At 27.1% G+C, this 15,381-nt stretch overlaps 2 protein-coding genes across 2 annotated transcripts; both read right to left on the bottom strand.

The window, feature by feature from the left end:
- On the bottom strand, positions 1 to 1,179 carry LOC136088263 (52 kDa repressor of the inhibitor of the protein kinase-like). The gene has a single exon (XM_065811948.1). The coding sequence runs from the start codon at positions 1,177 to 1,179 to the stop codon at positions 1 to 3; it is 1,179 nt and encodes a 392-aa protein (XP_065668020.1).
- A 3,615-nt stretch (positions 1,180 to 4,794) lies between these two features.
- On the bottom strand, positions 4,795 to 15,133 carry LOC136088264 (uncharacterized). The gene is made up of 9 exons (XM_065811949.1): positions 15,122 to 15,133; positions 13,778 to 13,791; positions 13,277 to 13,284; positions 12,126 to 12,224; positions 6,778 to 7,333; positions 6,245 to 6,692; positions 5,842 to 6,142; positions 5,001 to 5,649; positions 4,795 to 4,930 (listed from the first exon to the last, which is right to left on the bottom strand). The coding sequence occupies exons 1-9, from the start codon at positions 15,131 to 15,133 to the stop codon at positions 4,795 to 4,797; spliced, it is 2,223 nt and encodes a 740-aa protein (XP_065668021.1).
- Positions 15,134 to 15,381: the final 248 nt, after the last annotated feature.

The following is a 15,381-nucleotide window of genomic DNA, read 5'->3' on the forward strand; positions in this document are numbered from 1 at the left end:
TTAGTGTTCATCAGTATCATCCTGGTAAATTTTAACAAGTTTAATTGCTTCATTTTCAATTTCTTGGTCACTTAGTTGTTCTATTTTTCGAAGAAAGCCAAATCGTTGGTATACCAATTCATAAGCAGACAATCGTTTATTCAAGTTAGAAATAAACGTATCAATTACAGGTAAAAAATTTTGAATTTTGAATTTTTGAGAAGAAGTTAAATCTACCTCGGGTGTTTCATAAAAATCTATTGGATTTAAATGGATATTTCTTTGCCGTTTACGGTGTTTCAAATAATTTGTTGTTTCCGAAATTTCTGCTCCTTGTTTTTCATATTGATCAAAGTTATCACATTTAGCTTGAACAAAATTCTTTAAAGACTTAATAGCAGATATTGCAGTATTAAGGTCTAATGTCGTATCTTGCAGTAATTTATTAGTTTTATCTACTCTTTCAAGGATATTATTCCAAAAAACCGTGTAAATATCAGTTTCAAGTGTGCACAATTTGTTGTATAAACAATTTGCATCGCAACGCGTTTTTGTTGTTTGTTCAAAGTCATCAGCTATTTGAATTAGAGTACTTTTAAATTGTTTATAGCCTAGTATAAGAGCTTTTGTTGCATCAGATCTACATGACCAGCATGTAGTATTAACTCGTTGTGGTACATGGATACGGGTTTTGGTATTTTCTAAACTTAGAGATTTAACCAGTAGTTCATAACGTTTTGTTGATGCCGTAAAAAATACATATAACTGCTCTAAAAAGTCAAAAAATTCAACTGCAGTAGTACAGCACTCGGCTGCTGCTTTTCCTACCAAATTTAACGAATGTGTAGCACATGGAATCCAGGAAGCTAGTTTATTATTTTTTAGAATTTTTGATTGGAGACCATTATATTTCCCACTCATTGCTGAAGCATTATCATGCGATTGGCCTCTACAATTTTTTATGTTTAAGTCATATTTATTTAAAAAGTTTATTAAACCATCATACATATCTTGAGCTTTATGGCCTTGGTTTGGCATAAATACCAAAAATCTTTCCGCTGGTGTATCTTTTTCAATATATCTAAAAACTAATGTTAATTGATCTATATGACCTTCATCAGGTGTTGAATCTAAGGAAATTGAAAAACATTTACATAATTTTATACGAGAAATTATTTCATTCAAAACATTATTTCCCATTATTTCTATTAACTCTAATTAATATAAATAATGGGAAATAATGTTTTAAATGAAATAAAAGTGGGCACACTAACTATTTAACTTTTTTTAACACCCTGACTTAAACCATGTTTGTAATTGAAAAGAAAAATTGTGTTTACACATACGTTTCTTTTATAAAAACTCGCCATCTTCAACTTTTTAACAAATGTCAGTTTCCTTATTACTTTTTATTGATTTCTATTTGTTATAATTTTATTGGAATCCAGGGGCGGATCCAGCGTTTTTTGATCTTTGAGATAGCTAACTTCCAGACATGGAGCTAACTCCAAACATTTATATATTTATACTTATATCAAATAATGAGGGTTTGCAAAAAATTGCGATGATTGGAGGCTGGGAACAAAAAAGCCCTAAAATTTTTGCTATACCTGCCGCAAACGTGAGAGCAACAAGTTGACGAAATATTTTTAGTACTATTCTTAACTAGACTTATATTCGTCAATAAATTTTAAGTTTCATAGTATTATCTCTAAGCGTTCAAAAATTATGACCATATAAAGTTTAAACCCCCCTCAATTTGAGGGGGTTGTAATTTTTATATGGTCATAATTTTTGAACGCTGAGAGATAATACTATGAAACTTAAAAATTATTAATGAATATAAGTCTAGTTAAGAATAGTACAAAAAATATTTCATCAACTTGTTGCTCTCACGTTTGGGGTAGGTGTAGCAAAATTTTTGGGGCTTTTTGTTCCCAGCCTCCAATCATCGCAATTTTTTGCAAACCCTCATTATTTGATATAAGTATAAATATATAAATGTTTGGAGTTAGCTCCATGTCTGGAAGTTAGCTATCTCAAAGATCAAAAAATGCTGGATCCGCCACTGGAATCCATTAATGAATGATAAGAAATCTTTTATAGCAAAATGAATTGTAGTGGCACATATATTTTATTTTAGAAGTATGTAAATGTTTTTTGAGGATTCCAAATCATTTATACTTTATTTTATTTGTTTTATATAAAATAAATAATATAATTTATATATAACTTATGACAATATATTACATAATATCATAATATTTTATTTTATTTTAAAAGTAAGTAAATATTTTGTGAGGATCTCAAATTATTTATACTTTACTAGCAGTAGGCAACCCGTAATACGGGTTAGTAAATAAATTGTTTATAACAATTTAATTTTTATTTGTTTTCTCTAATGAAATATAAATTTATTAATACCTTTTTAGTTCAGCTTACTTTTATTTTTCTCGGCTTCTTAGTTAAACTAAACTGTTAGCTTCATTAAAGATACAGTTAACCATTTATTCCGCAACGTTCGAACATTAAATGCGCAAATCACAACAAAATCGTTTTGTTAAAATATGACTTGAATTATATGCATAAATCATCCAAGTTTTATTTAGTTATTAAAAAAGTAAAAAAAAGTATTAGTAAATAAATTATTAATAACAATTTAATTTTTATTTGTTTTCTCTAACGAAATATAAATTTATTGTTTTTTTAGTTCTGCTTACTTTTATTTTTCTTGGCTTCTTTTTAGTTCAACTAAATTATAAGCTTCATTAAAGATACAGTTAACCTTCATTAAACTTCATTAAAGATACAGATTACAGTTAAGTTTAATTCGCAACGTTCGAACATTATATGCGCAAATAACAACAAAATCGTCATGTTAAAATATGAATTGAATTATATGCATAGATCATCCAAGTCTTGTTTTGAAATTGCGAGAAATTATTTAGGTAAAATATCAGGAATATATTTTGCCTTTTCTTTCTCTTAATTTTACTTTTAACTGAATAGTTTCTATTTTTTTTAAACTGTTCTTTATTTTTCTAAGAGTGATGAGTGAAGCTTAAAAAATAAATATTCACAAAAATTATACCTTAACTTGTATGTTAATATAACTTATTAATATATAACTTGTCAACTTGTATGAAAAGATATTCTTTTATTCAAGTACGCAATTGCTTTTACTCGACATTTTTGAAGTAATTGTTACGCTTTACGTGAATACAGATTTGAGCAAAATTGATAATTGTATTCACTTAAAGGTGAGCAATTAGTCTAAAAGCGCTGAGTAAAAGGAGTTGATTTTTTTTATTCACCCAGCATAATGAGCTGAAAAGATTATGAAACAGATGTTAAAACCATATAAAACAGTTGTAAAAAGTATATTTAAACTTGTGTTTACTTTTTTTTTTAAACAAATTTATTTACATGATATGTAATTAAATATGTAACAAACATATATATATATATATATATATATATATATATATATATATATATATATATATATATATATATATATATATATATATATATATATATATATATATATATATATATATATATATATATATATATATATATATATATATATATAAACCTTTATAAAACAAATTTTTCTTAAAAAACAATTAACATTAAAGGCACTTTTCAAAATCAGTTATATCAGCCGCCATCTACAGGACCGAGGAGCCTATTGTAAAGAAAAACTATATTAAAATAGTTAAAAATAATTATTACCGAAAGGGACGATGATTAAACATATATTTAAAAATTTACGTGCATCCATATTAGCAGGAAGTTATAGAAAAGTTAGTAAAAATTAAAAAAGAAGTTAGTAAAAGTTAAAATAGAACAAAATAGAAACCGATTTTTAAAAACTACTTAACGCAGAGCATTTTGACGATGGTGTTTAATTTTGAAACCAATATCTTTTAATGAAAAGCCAACTCATTTAACTAATCTCATTCAAAGAGCAAAATAATTAATAACACTAAGTATGAGGTATAAAAATTGTACTGTAGTAATATCAAATGTTATCTTGGTATTTAGTGAATGATTAAAAGCAGTTAGTGAAACTACCTGTAATCATTTTAAAAGATAGACACCAACCGGAAAGTAAGCCAAATTGTCTATCAACACAAAATATTACAACAATAATATCACAACAATTACGCAAAGCATTAGCAAATAGCTTAAGATATTTGTAGGATCACATTACAGTAAATATTAACATACATGTTTTCTATATACATGTAACTATAAAAGGCCAGAAAACAGACATTAAATATATAACGGTAAGGGATTGTCCAGAAATTACGCAAAGCAAAATATATTTAAAAAACAGAAGTAGGAGATATTAAGCTCTTTTTCTTTTAAATTTAAGTTTATGCCAAAAACTAGATTATGTTTTTGATAAAAAAAAATTTGTTCTAATTGTCAGTTTGGTATTTTTTAATTTAATTAATGTTATTATTTTGATCTAAATTAAAGTGCTCGTATTACCAAGTGGTCTGGGCAGTGCCGTGGCTTGTGGTTTTGCCCCCCCCCCCCCCAAAAAAAAAAAACTAGCTATTACGGCCCCAATTTTTTTTTTTTTTTCTAAAAAAGCGGATAAATTTTACAGATTACTTCAAAACAGCTGGGTACCTGACATATTTTAACGTCGCCGTTCATAAGACTAAATGCAATCAAATTAACGCTTAAATTCAATTAGACATATTTTATAATTGTTAAATTGATATAGAGTTACTAGTTAAGAGTTCCTTTAACTACTGTAAATGCATTACGCAGATAATAGAAGTACGTCGCAAACCATCAAAAAAAGGGTTTGCGACGTGTTTTCATGCTTGCAAACTCATTTATTATGCCTTCATAACTTAATGTTCTTGCAACCTCGTTCTCAATAGACAGCATTGCTAAGGAAGACAAACGTTCATCGACCATTGTTGACCTATTTAAAAATACAAAGAAATAAAGCTACACGTATTTATGTATAATGAATCAAGGTTATTTATACTAACCTATGAAATGTTTTAATTAGTTTTAATATGCTGAAGCTACGTTCTACACTTGCAACAGTAACTGGTAAAATAAGAATGATTCGTAACGCAATAATTAGATTGGGATAAGTTTCTTGCAGCTCTTCTTTGTAGGTGCAGTTTAGGAAGTCATATGCAGATTTTAGGAGAGCATTTTTTTCCTCCTTTAAAACTATGACAAAACGTTTTAACTCCGATTCCAAATTTTCAGAATCTATGTAGCAAGCTTTTTTTGCAAATTTTTGCAATAAGCAGACAGAATTTTCATTACAAGCTTTGATAAGACTCTCAGATCGGTAAAGAAAGTTATAAAGCTTCATGACAATGCTGATCTGTTCAAAACGCACTTTTACTGATGCAATTGACATATCAATTAGTGGCAAAAAGAAATCTGCTTTATACTGATGTTCAGGTACACTCGTATGAATGAATCGATTTTTTTTTCGTGAACGCACCATCGAAAAAACCTTTTTAATACCCAATACTTCTGCGATTTCTGATGCCTTAACACGTGCGTCAGAAAATCCATTTTCGCGATACTCATAAAGAAACGCTTTTGTTGCATTTATTTCACTAGCTAATATGTCGAGCGATGTTGCAGAAGACTGAAGCAGCTTACTTGATTTGTTAACTTGAAATAAAACGTCATACCAAATAAATATTGATAATAAGAAAAGCCATGTTCTAATATAATCTGTCAGCGCTCGTACTTCTGTGGCTGTTGCCCCATCTCTTTTTTCTAAGGCATGTTCTTCCAATTTTTCAAGTGCCTCTTAGATTTCTTTTAAATAGAAGCGAAGTAGTTTAACACAGTTTATTCTACTTTCCCATCTGGTATCTGACTGTGGTTTGACTGAAATTGCCACGCATGATTTTAAAATTTCCCATCGAGGAGACGATGAAAAGAGCGTGTGTAACCTTGAAAGAACACCAAAAAAAGAAATTGCACTGATGGATGACAGTGCACCATCAACAACAACAAGATTGAGTGAATGGTTAGCACATGGAACATATAAGACCTTAGGATTCATTTCCAGAAACCTTGCTTGAACACCTTTTACTTTTACTTTCATATTAGCACCATTATCGTAAGATTGACCTCGACAGTCTAAAATATTTAGATCCTAATTTTTTGCCTGATTTAAAAATGCATTGAAAAGCCCTTTTCTAGTGGTATCATTTACTGTGAGATATCCAAAGAAATTTTCGGAAATATCGATACTTACTCCAGGAGTACATGTTACTGATCGCAGAATAATGCTCATTTGTTCTTTGCGCGAAACGTCTGGCGTACAATCTAAAATAATAGAATAGTATTTTGCCTTTTTTATCTTAGAAAGGTTTTTGGATTCAATCTCCCTGGCTAAAATTCTAATCAACTCGTTTCGTGTGTCATTGCTCAAGTAGTGCTCCTTGGTTTCTTTGTCCTGAATTCTTTGCATAAGCTCATTGAGAACGGTATCATACTTAGCCAGTAATTCAAACACCCCAAGAAAGTTTCCATTGCTCTTTGAACCAATGGCTGTGTCTGAACCACGGAATGCAAGATTTCTTGCAGAAAGAAATAAGGTAATGTCTAGTATCCTTTCTAACACAGCCCTCCAAAATATCCGCTCTTTATGAAGCAACTTTTGTTGTTTCTCGTCTATGGTAGCTTGATTTGCCAAATGCCTGCTTTACCAAAATTGAGGAAAAATAAATTAATTAAGAAAAAAAAAGTAACAAAGCAATAAATAAAGTCATCCATTGTTCAAAGCACTTCAAATGTGCACTGCATGTTTCGTGTTCTTTAAGTTTTTTTGACAAGCCTTCCCAAGTGTTCATTCCTTGCCGGAATGGTGAAGAAGTTATCCCAAAAAGTTTGCAACAAAAACAAAACACTATATTGCTGTTCAAAGAATATATGAGCCATGTGCGTTCAAAGATTTCTCCATTCTTCATCTTCCGGTTATAATAATTCAGTGAAAATCGTCTTCTTTCTAAATTGTATGGAAAACCAATTTTGATCTTTTTGAAACCACGTTTAACAATGTCACACCTCTGTGCGTCAGAAACATTATCTGGCCACTCAGAAGGATCATCACTGAGAAAAATAGGCGGAATTGTTATGGCATTTGACGTAGACTCGCATATCAACCTATCTGACTCTACTCTAGTATTCAAATAATGACAATCAGAATTATTTGTAGTTTCTGTTGGTATCGAAACACTTCTAGTCTGAACTAATGGTTTCAAAAAATGTGTTAGCTTGGGGTGATTTGCGATTTCCTCCCTGGCTGTAGCTTTTTCTCTTCTCTTAGTGGTACCACTTTTCACTTTTTTCATACCAAAAATTATATCGTGATATACAATCGAAATATAAATTATAAATTTTTGGAAACCTTCATTGTTTTTTTTTTTGTTTTTTTTTTATATAAAAAACTAACAACGCATAATAATAATAACAATAACAATAATAATAACAATAATAATAACAAAAAAATCAGTTCAATGATAATGGCCTTATAATCATTTGAACTTTAAAATAAACAAATGCTAAGTGTAACAGTTTTCCAATGCTATACATTTGTTTCTTTAAAAACAATGAGTATGATTTAATTGAAACAAATAATAGACTTTTTATTTCATAGTATTAAAGCAAAATTAATAACATATAGCATAGTAATAAAATAAATTATTACCAAGATAAATTGTGAATCGCCAAAAATAAAAAACGATTTAAAATTTATAAATAAATAAACATTGAAATATGTAATCTAAATACAAATAATAATATATTCGCACCTAATAAAATATGCGAATTAGAGAAATATATTTCTTTGCACGATTGGCTGCTGCTTAATGGTTTCTCTTTAACGGTTTGACAGATTTTTATAAAGCTCGCGTTTTTCATAAAATTCGGACTTCGGGAGTTAAACATTTTTTTCCTTTTTTTTCTACATGAAAAATATTATTGGTTTTTTCACGCTTGCTTAATTTTGGTAATATTGTGTTTAAAAGGCCATGTTTTTTTATTAATAGTAACAGTAACTATATATATATTCAAATATTCTTATTATAAAAAATACAAAAAAAATAATTTCAAATTACAAAAAGGGCCCCTAAAAATGCTGACCCCCCCCCCCAGTTAGGGGGTATGGGGGAGCCTAGCCACGGCTCTGGGTAATATGAGCACTTTTGCTACTTTTTTAAAACCTCTGTGTTTTTAATAAAATTCTAAATATCTAAGTGAATCATGAATAGATATCCCTAAAAATTGATTATTCGCAAAAATTTTGGACCAGCATAATTATATATGAAAATATTCCAATTTCCGCTTAAGATGCTCATATTACCCTACTCTACCCTACACTTACTGTAGGGGAACAAAAATTATTTACAGAAAAAAAATGTACATACACACACACACACACACACACACACACACACACACACACACACACACACACTGCACAAAAGAAAAAACAAAATTTATTTACAAAAAACAAATATATACATATATACACACAAATACTTTCATGTCTACAAATAACATTTTTTTAAATTGTAGACATGAAAGATTTTAATTATCCACCGGACCTTCCACCCCTGTATTAGGGGTATTGGCCACCGCATCTAAATGATGGGTGGTCAGACCCCCCATACTGAATCCACCTCTAAAATGACCGATGGATCAAAGGCCCGGGCTTCTTTTGCCGAAAGGGTTTATAATCTTCATACGTAAATTCTAAAAATAAAAATAAAAATTGATATATTTTTTTAACTGAATTTTAAAATTTCAATTTTAACTGATAGAGCAAAATTATAATTAAAAAAATGTATTACTTATAATCAAGCAAATATTATAGCAATTAAGAACTTATAATTACCGTTTGGTGTTTTATCTAAACAAAAAAATAAAACATAGACTTAAATATTCTTCTTGCTTGCTAAAAGATAAATAAAAACACGTACAAAAGACATTTTGAATGAAATTTTATCTTTGCCATTTGACAACTCATCTAGATCGAAAAAATTTGTAAATATATGAACATTTGAACTTTTTTACATAAGTACATGTATATAAGTACATAACATAAGTACATTTAAATAAGAAAAATTTAAAAAAATAGTAAAAAAAAAAGTTGTGAAGACTTTATCAAAATATTAATAGTTCAAACTAAATTACAAGCTAAATTAAAAACAGTATGCCTAACTTACCAACTCGCCTTTGAAGGAGAACTAAAAAAAAAAAAATAATAATAGAAATTAAAAGAGAAACTTAACCAACAAATAAAGATTCTAAATATTAATAGGCTAATTTTTAATATAACAGTCTAGTCTAATCTTTAATATATTATATATATATATATATATATATATATATATATATATATATATATATATATATATATATATATATATATATATATATATATATATATATAAAATATATTACCAATATAATATATTCATATATAACCAACAATTAATGATATATATACTTAGTTATATATACAATATATTCTTGCTTACCAAGCTGTTGCTTCAGATCTAAAATAGAAAAAACATTTTTAATTTAATTTATTTTTTAAAAAAAGTGAAAAAGAAAATCTAAATAATAAAATCAAACTTACTTAATACTTCATTGCTATCTAAAAAAATTAAGACGCTATTATAATGTTTTGAAAATGTTTTACCCAAGTGAAAAACTAACGAAAGAAAATTATTCAGTTATCGGATAATGAAGTCGACGAAGTTAAATGAAAAAGACATTTATTGCTTGTTTTTTTATTAAATAAAAAATAGAAAAGTAACAAACCCCAAAATGATAAAAATTATTAGAGTACTTTATATAAAGATAGAACAAACGTAGTGATAGTGGATTTAATCCAAAAATAGAAAGAACCTTTAGAAAAGAACTTACTGCTCTCAAATCTACAAAAATTTCCACCTAACATTTTTCTATCTATATTTATCTATAATAAAATATGAACTAATGAGTTTCATTACTTAAAGTTGATCCAGAAGCAACTAAAATAAATTATCAAATAAAAATTTATATAACCCTGACGATTATGTTGAATTAAAGAATATTTATTGCTTGAAAATTTAAGTAACAAATGTAATTCAAGTAGCAAAATAAATGTACTAAGTTACCTGTTGTGACTGGTACAGCTGAAGTTATAAGTAAATAAAAAAATATTAAATAAAAAAGCTATTCTATCTAATCCTGATGATTATGTTTAAATAAACAATAAAAAAAACAAGTTTTTTTTGTACAATGTTTCTTTTTTAGTAAAGTATTTCAGTTTTGTCTTTAGTCTATTTAGAACATTTTAAGCAAGTTTTGTTTTATTCTTTATAGCAGTTAGAAGAAGCTGAAGGCCTTTTTGGTAAGTTCAAGTTTATTTATAGTATATAGTAGTTTATTTATAGTTTACTAGCAGTAAGCAACCCGTAATACGGGTTAATAATAAATAAATAACAACTTGACTTGATATATTATCTGAAAAATATAAAATACTAATTCATCTTTTTGGGCTGCCATTGTCCGGTTTTTTCGCTGAAGAACGCTATAAAAGTTTTAATTAGTTTAGTATTGTGCTCTCCTCCGTAAAAATTGAAACAATAGTAGCCTTAAGCTTTTATTGGTCTTGGTATTTAGTAAAGACCACGTAATTTTAGGTATTAGGTTCTTTTTAATAACAGCAAGCACCAGAGAAGGAAAACCAAGTACAACTTACCCATACCAAAAGTAAAAAAAAATCATTTCAAGCTACAAAAGCATTATTTTACAGATTTATTATTGTATTTTAGAATAAATAAGTTTATTAATAAAGGGGAGCATTATTTTCTATATTTATTATTGTCTATGAATTAGTGACTCGTAAAACATTTTTTAAACATGGTCAAAATCAATTACGGTACCAAAAAAAACATGAGAGCTTAGTAATAACAGAGTGTTCCAATAGTGATCTCCTTTATTAATAAACTTTCGTTAAACAGAGAGGAGACAGACTGTGTTTCAAAGGCACTGTGTTAAAAAAAAGTTACAATGACATTTTTAATGACACCAGCAAAAAAAATATATGTTAGCACAAAATAGCTATTGCACAATTAACCATTAAAAAAAAGGCTTTTTAATGTTATCACTAAACAAAATCATTTTTACCTCAATACTTTAAAATCCCAATTTCTTCTTAACTGTGAATAATGATTAACACAGTAAATTTCATATCATATGAATTTACTAAATTAAAACCATGTTTCATTAGTGAGTAAACTAATAAATCAATGACAACTAGAAAAAAAAAACGAATACAATTATGTTTGAACTTCAAAAAATATATATATAATCATTTTGTTTTAGGATAATAATAATCAGTTATTTGAAAATATAATAAAATTTGATTCGTAAAAAAATGCGGTGACTAATATCAGAACTAAATATATATAACAAATCTGATAATAGTCTAATTTTTTACAGTCATAAAAAAAGTTATTATAATAATCTTTAAATCATCAGTCATGATATCATAGAATATCTGAAAGTAATGAGAAACAAAGTTGAGTATAAAAAAAAGTAGATATACCAAAGGTTGAATTTCAATTAAAATATAAATATTATCATTTATTTGATGGGTCCAAGAAATTATAATTGGTAACTTTGAAAAAAGAAAAAAAAAAGAAAAAGATATGTAGCTTAACAAATTCTACTATTTATATTTTGATACTGATTATATTAAAATTTATTCTTAGTCTTAGTTCTAAAGTGTCTTTAGTAAAAAATAATTAACAGAAATTAATACCACCCAGCACTTTATAGTGCCAAGTAATACCACAACTTAGTAACATTTCTCGACTGGCAAAGATAACAATCTTGCTTTACGCACTGCTAAGTAACACAACTTTTTAAACTTTAAAATAAAATAAAAAAACAGAATATAAACATAGATAAGCTTTGAACATATTATACTTTATAAACTATTAATATTTATTCTATTACACATGAAAACATACCTATCATAAACTATTAATTAAAATTTGAAAATAAATTTTTGTATTTTTTTTACCACACACCACTATAGTGGGTTGCAGGCAAAAGTAATAAAAAATTTGATTTACCAGATCTTTTTGTTACTAAATGACCTTTTGGGTAAATAACTTCCTTTGAAACAGGTGGAACGCCATCTTCTCCAACGAATACAACTGCAACTTCACTAACTATAGTTTGTAAATAAAACATTAAATTATGTAAACAAAGTTGATTGCGATGTTATTGCTTTCTAAAATTTGCTGCTACAAGTGGTTCAGAGATAATCAGTTGATAATGTTGGGGAAATATCTTGATCTGGCCTAAGATTACCTACACAATGAAAAACTTGACCACATATTTTAAAACATGGCGGCCCATGATTCATAGGTTAAACCACATTATCAGTAAATAAAGCAAAATAAAGACAGGCATATTAAATTCTAATATATTTTAAAAAATTGATATTGGATTTATGATATATATAATTTCCTGTGAGTCTTGTAAAGATTGCGGAAATAGTGAAAATGGAAGCAAAACTTCCTTTCTATTATAGTAATATAAAAAATGTGCTTCATTAAAAAAATTTTTAGCACAGCAATGCTGACAGATCTGGTTCATTTCTCCTAAATAATTATAATCTAGAATAGTATCACTTCTTGCTATACAATACATTCTTTTTGTCTAGCAGCATTTCGTAAATTTTGAGAATGATTTATCTCGTCTAGGCCAATCTCTTTCATTTATGTGATTATTACTTTCAACTCATCTAACCATGATGTTCTAATTTAGATATAAATTAGTTTGTTTTTACCGAGCAGCATTTCTTACATTTTGATGACAATTAATTTCAGCTTGCCTAATCATTTCACTAAATTATCAATTATTTTTAAGTTGATAGTATTTCTTCTAATAACTTATTTAAGCCTAATATCATTCATTTAAATTTCACTATTATCAATAAACATATTAACAGTGGTATTACTACTGTAGTAACAAATAAACACAAAAGATATTCAAGAGTTATGATCTTTTCTCTAAAATTATTTACTACTATTTTAAGTGAACATAAGAATAGAATAAACAACTTTGATAAATCGCCATTACTTTAAAAAGAAAAAGAAATGAAAAAAAAAAGAAACTAAAAGTATCAAAATACTAATAGTCTAAAGTTGTAAACATATCTACAAAGTGGTAAACATATCTATTAAACAATAATGTTCAAGTAAAAACCAGCAAAAACCTGCAATCCTAATAACAAAGATATTACTTAATAATCAAAAAAACATAATGTTGAATCTTACTTAGTTTCTTATCTATAAAACAAATTTATTTAACTATTTAAAAGAAATAAAAAGAAAAAAAATTAAAATACCTTATGTAATGTAAAGCAATATATTAAAAAAAAATCAAATGCAATTACTTTAGAATATATGATATGTAAACCTCTACAATTTAATTCATTAGTTTAACCACTGGTTTACCATTAAGGTCGAAAATTAAAATAATTTATTATTATTATTAAAAATAAAAACTTTTTAAATAAAAACCTATAACAATTTAATTTAGGATTTATCCATATTTTTTTGGCAATGTCAGTCAGTATATTTTTATCTAAAGTAATAAAAAAGATGAAACCGTTTAAGAACAAATATAAATATATATTCAGATACCTTATAAAGAAGCATAACACAACATTCTTTTGACAACTTCCAACAGAGTTTTTTTTTACTTTTTTCTATACCTTATTTTTTTTATCTAAGAGAAAATATACATATAGATACAGAGAAATATAAAATATACTGAAATACACGCAATTTTATGTAAATACACATACATGTCCGCAAATAGCAGTCTTATTTTATTTAAAGAAAAGGAAACAGACTATAAAAATTAGAAAAATAAAAACAACAAACAACAAACAAACATTCATTAAAAATTTTATTGAATTAATCAATGAACAACATCAATTCGTCTTGAAACTAAGAACTTATCAGCTCTAATTTGCTTGCAGACCTTGCTCGAAAGACTGCGTAGAAAAACCGCGTATAGAAAAGCCTAGAAACTACTTTAAAAACGAAAGTGGAACGACACTAACACTATTAAATTACAGTATTTATATTAAGAAGATAATAAAAAAGTATAAATGATTTGAATCCTCAAAAAATATTTACTTACTTTTAAAATAAAACCAAATATTATGATATTATGTAATATATTGTCATAAGTTATACTATATTAATAGATTACACTATCATAGGTTATACTATTTAATAATGAATATTGTCATAGGGTATAACATTCGGCAAATGTTATATTTCAACGAGGTTTAATCTATGACTTGTTAATGTTATACTAATAATATGATTTAAGGATCTCAAATCATTTATACTTTATATTATTTATCTTATATTTATATCATTTATAGTATTAATATTATAAAAAGCGACGTGGTTGAGTTAATTGTTAGAACTTGATTAATTAATGATGTGAGTTTAATAATGTATTCAAGAGCGAAAAAAGATAATAGTGTAAAACGGTAAAATGAAGATGCCACAATATTGTGAGTCAGGAGAAAAAGATCGCAGTAACATTGGAAGTCAAGTTGTATTAAGCGTTAGCACATGAAGATATCAAATAGTAATGGTGGTTTTCTTTTATGATTTTGCTTTATTCCTTTGCAAGTAAAACGTGTTTAATGTATTGAAATCTTTTATTGAAATACATAATATTTGTAGCTACATTTGTGTAACTATAAATATTCTGTTAACTTTTTATGGTTTATTTTACAACTTTACTTTTAGCTATTTTGGTTACAATTTTATACTTGTTTTACGATTTCTTTACTTTTGGGTATTTTTGGGATACTTGGTTGTTATTACTAAATCTATCAGGTACAGCTTGACAGGCAGAAAAATATAGATATTGTTCATGCAAGCATCAAATTGAAATGATGGTAGAAGTTTAAGCGTTCGCTAACTTTGAACTTTTATATGTATTGTATTGCAAGACAATTTTATTGAAATAAAAATGTTTGGTAATATAAAACTTATTGCTATAATGACTGTATATTTATAGTTTAAAATACCCCACATTCCATTTTATATCACCCATGCGACTTTTTTCGGTAGGCAAACATCACCCCGCTTCATTTTTTTCTTTCTGACTCGTTTTACTTTAAAATCTCTCCCAAATGTCTCCCAAAAGTCTCTGAGTTGAAGTCTCGCGTATATTTAAGTATTGGCTATTTATAAAAATAGTAATAAATGTTAAAAACAAACAAAATGAACCAAAAGTAGCATAAAAAATAAAATGGCAAAAGCAACGGCCAAACGCCGTTCGAAAAAC

Source organism: Hydra vulgaris, chromosome 12 (assembly GCF_038396675.1).
Source record: "Hydra vulgaris chromosome 12, alternate assembly HydraT2T_AEP".
Taxonomy (NCBI): Eukaryota; Metazoa; Cnidaria; class Hydrozoa; order Anthoathecata; family Hydridae; genus Hydra; species Hydra vulgaris.